Source organism: Limulus polyphemus, unplaced genomic scaffold (genome assembly GCF_000517525.1).
Source record: "Limulus polyphemus unplaced genomic scaffold, Limulus_polyphemus-2.1.2 Scaffold1488, whole genome shotgun sequence".
Taxonomy (NCBI): domain Eukaryota; kingdom Metazoa; phylum Arthropoda; class Merostomata; order Xiphosura; family Limulidae; genus Limulus; species Limulus polyphemus.
Window position 1 is genome coordinate 194,982 of NW_013667098.1, and position 3,864 is coordinate 198,845.

At 30.1% G+C, this 3,864-nt stretch overlaps 1 protein-coding gene across 1 annotated transcript in view; it reads right to left on the minus strand.

The window, feature by feature from the left end:
- LOC106463807 (calcium-binding mitochondrial carrier protein Aralar1-like) overlaps positions 1-3,584 on the minus strand; it is a 39,731-nt gene extending 36,147 nt beyond the window's left edge. The window contains exon 1 of the mRNA XM_013923878.2: positions 3,345-3,584. Coding sequence (XP_013779332.1) covers positions 3,345-3,392 — 48 coding nt within the window. The 5' untranslated portion in view covers positions 3,393-3,584. The remainder of the gene's footprint in view (positions 1-3,344) is intronic.
- Positions 3,585-3,864: the final 280 nt, after the last annotated feature.

The window sequence follows — 3,864 nt, forward strand, 5'->3', positions numbered from 1 at the left end:
CTCAATTAATTCATTTCTGCTTAAAAAAAATGTATCATGCTTTACTTACTTCATCACAAAGTTCATGCCTTTCATATATATATATATAAATTTTTGGTATTTCATTAAGATATATCAAGTTACATATAAATATATTTAAGACAATACGTTACAAGTATTCTGGTTTTAAGTAACTTCTATATTTCTTGATGGAATATCTGTAAATATGATATACAAAATGAATTTTCATTTAGTTCTTTGAATTGTTTAATGGTTCAAGAAGAAAGTACCCGAGGTTTTGTGACAAATCAAAATTTCTTTGATATAAACTGCATAGACACAGGATGAATGCACAAAGTTAACTGAATGAACTCTTATGAACAAACGTTCAGTCACCTGTCACAACGTACCAGGTAGATGCTATTCCAGGGTATAACAATTCTAGTTACAAAAATAACTTTACCTAGAAATATGCCCAAGTCTAATCTGCAAAGCTTAGTTAATACTGTCTCCATCACTTCAAAACACGCAAATGTACTAATTGTTTTTACATAATTTTGTCTCTATACATAGTTTTCTCCCTAATCTATGCTTAAATGCAAAATATGTTGTTTCATATACAGATATATTTTAATGACTAGAGTTGCTTACTAAAGCTAACCTTTTTGAATATTTGGCTTTTTCTTTTAGATTCAATTGGAATTATCATCAAAAGAATGGAGGAAAGACCTAGAAGTTACATCAGTTTAATTCTGTTGTTGCCAATATGTATAGACCTGAAAAGCAACTAGGAATTTGGGAAGTAATAAATTATACTCAAAAGCATGCTTTTACACTTTTTGTTTCACCAACTTACTGTAATTTTTCACAGTTTTTTCTTCTTCAGATGAAGCAACTTTTGTTGATTCTGTGTATTTTGACTTTCAGAAAGCCTTGAATTAGGATCCACAAGAAATTTGAATGTTATAGAATTTGTCTAAAACTTAAGACACAACCTTGACTTGGTGGTAGATAGATAGCCATGATGGGTATCTTCCCCATTAGAAGTATGTGAACAGTCAGATCCTTCAGGTGAAAGAACCAGAAGGTGAGAAATGAGTTTAAACACTGAGGAGTGCAAGTAATGTACATCAGGTATTGGAATTTGCTTGACTTCTTGTGAATGAGGTAACTTGTGTTTCATAAAACAATATAACTTGCAAAGCTCTCTGCAGATTGTAGGAAGAGATGAAAGTTCTAGGATCTGTCTATAAGAAATATGAACTTAAAGAGGTTAAAGTTACATTACAAAATACCTGCTCATTTAGTAAATTTTGTACAATTTTTGGGTCAATACTACAGGAAAGATGTCATTATGCTAAAATAAGTGCAAAGACAGGTTGCTAAAAGGATTCTTGGTTTAATTAGTTTTTAGTTACAGTTTTAAAAATTAGGATTTGTTTTCTTTGGCAAAAAGAATTAAAAGTGAATTGACTGGCATTTCTAAGTTGGATTATCTGCCTAAGGAAGTTCTGTTTTAGTGGTGGAATGAAAGAGGCTGAAAATGCAAGCTTGAATATTACATATATAAATACATAATTCAAGGACAAGGGACCTATTGATCCATAATGCCATTACATACACTAAACTTAAAAATAAAAATTCAAAGCCAGTCCTATCATTCATATACTTATCAAGCCTTCCATTAAACTCCCTTAAGTTAACTGCATCTACCATATTTGAAGGAAACTCATTCAAAAGACCAACCACCCTGTATGAAATATAAAGCGGTCTCAGATGAAAATGACACATACTCTGCCAAATGTATATTTGTGTCCTCTAGTCCTACCATTCTCACCATCAAATACAAAAAAAGATAACTCAAACACTATCAAGTCCCTTAACAATCTTGAACACTTCTATCAGAGCCCCCCTAACTCTTCTTTTTTTCAAGAGAAAACAATTTCACAGATCTTAACCTGTCCTTGTATAACAACCTTTCCATCCCAGGCATCATCCTAGTAGCCTTCCTCTGAACCCTGTCCAACAATTCAATGTCCTTCCTAAGGTAAGGCACCCATGACTGAACACAATACCCTAAATGTGGCCTAACTAATAATCTCTTTAGATTTGTATTCAGTATTTCCACTTTTAAATCAAATGCAAAACAAAAAGTTATGGAAGCAAAACTTTTCAAGCTTTGGCAAAAAATGTGGTGGGTAGGTGTGTTTTGATGGATGTTCCTTAAAAAATGGAAAGGTATTTACTATAATTTATTACATTAATTTTTATAAAGTGATTGAAATATGTCCAATCAAGAAAAGCTTTACTAATAAATCTGGTCAATTATTATGGAAAACTTCAATTTATGGTATGGTTTGTTTGAAAATTGAATAAGTGGTGTTAATCTGAAATATTTTAATTTTTTCTTTCATAGATCGATATAAATATATGAAGGTCTATTTTAGTTTACCTTTGTTGCTTGTTTTCTTTGTTCTGATAAGCACGATGGCTGAATAGCCTTTGTTCTCCTCAAACTTACATTAGGTTATTTAAGATTTAAGAGGGGGGGAATTTAGTTCTCGCATTCAAACTAATTAAAATTGGATGATCTTTTTGTTGGACATGCATCTGACTTCTAAGAGGACAGAATTGGTAATTCTAACTTAGAGGTTCAGAGTTATAGTTACTTTTAAATCTTGGTATACTTCTTTTCAGACAAAAAATTTTTTATCCTTCTTATCAGTGATGATCAATTTGTGGTAAAGTTTATCAAAAAAATTATAATGGATTTTAAAGTTAGTTTGAATTTGTTTGTTTTTTCACTTTTTTTTTTAATTTATGGACATAATTACATTTTCAATACTTTTTCATTTAATTAAGTTTATAATTGGCAACAATAGGCCAACTGGCTTTTTATTATTCAATTTATTCAGTAATTACCCAATCCATCTGCACCTTGAAATCAACAGCCTTGGCTAAATATTCCTTCCCATAAATTGTGTATTGTAGAACTAGAAGGGCGAATTACTTATTTTACCTTATTTATAACAATTTAACATTAATTACACGTTACGAGTTATATTATTTACTAAAACAAACATTATCTGGACTAAAGTCTAGTTTGGACTGCACGTGACTATACTATAGTATATGATCTATATAAATTATAATGAACTTTGAAACTTTAACTTTAAGTTAAACTTAAAGTTTAAGTCAAATTTGTGCATCTTAATTCTTTAATTTTTTATCATAAGTATGAGCGAAGACGCACTTTTTTTCAATACTCATAACTGTCTTAATCATCTTATAAAATAATTAACGTTGATTACTTTACAGTGTTACTAATTTAACAAAATTGAAATACAAATTAAATATTAACATGCCTTGCCCTTGTCGTCCAAAGTAACAGCTTCAACACTGACTGCAGCCATCTTGAAAGCCTCCAATTATATATTTGGGACACCGGCTTGTGTTAGCTCAAGTTAAGAACCATTGCTTTTATTTCTAGGTGTCTTGCACGATTGGTGCAAAGAATCAAACGGTGAAGCAGTAATTTAAAACTTGCAAAATATAGGCATAATATACAAATATACACACTATTATTCACCATAATTTATCTAAATGCAACTTGTGCTATTTTTTGTGTATAACTCATACGCTATTATTTGTAATAGTAATGTCATTGTAAACATACATTTCATTAAAAAAGGTTAAATTATGTTGCAAACCATTGTTTCTTTTTGGAAACTTATAACCGTCAAATAAATTTTACATTTTTAAATTAATTATAAAGGGCGACTAATCTGTGTTGGAATATCAAGAAGTGTCAAATGTATTTGTATTTTCTATTTATGGCAAAGCAACTAAGATTATTTGTCACCATCCTTAATTATAAACTATATC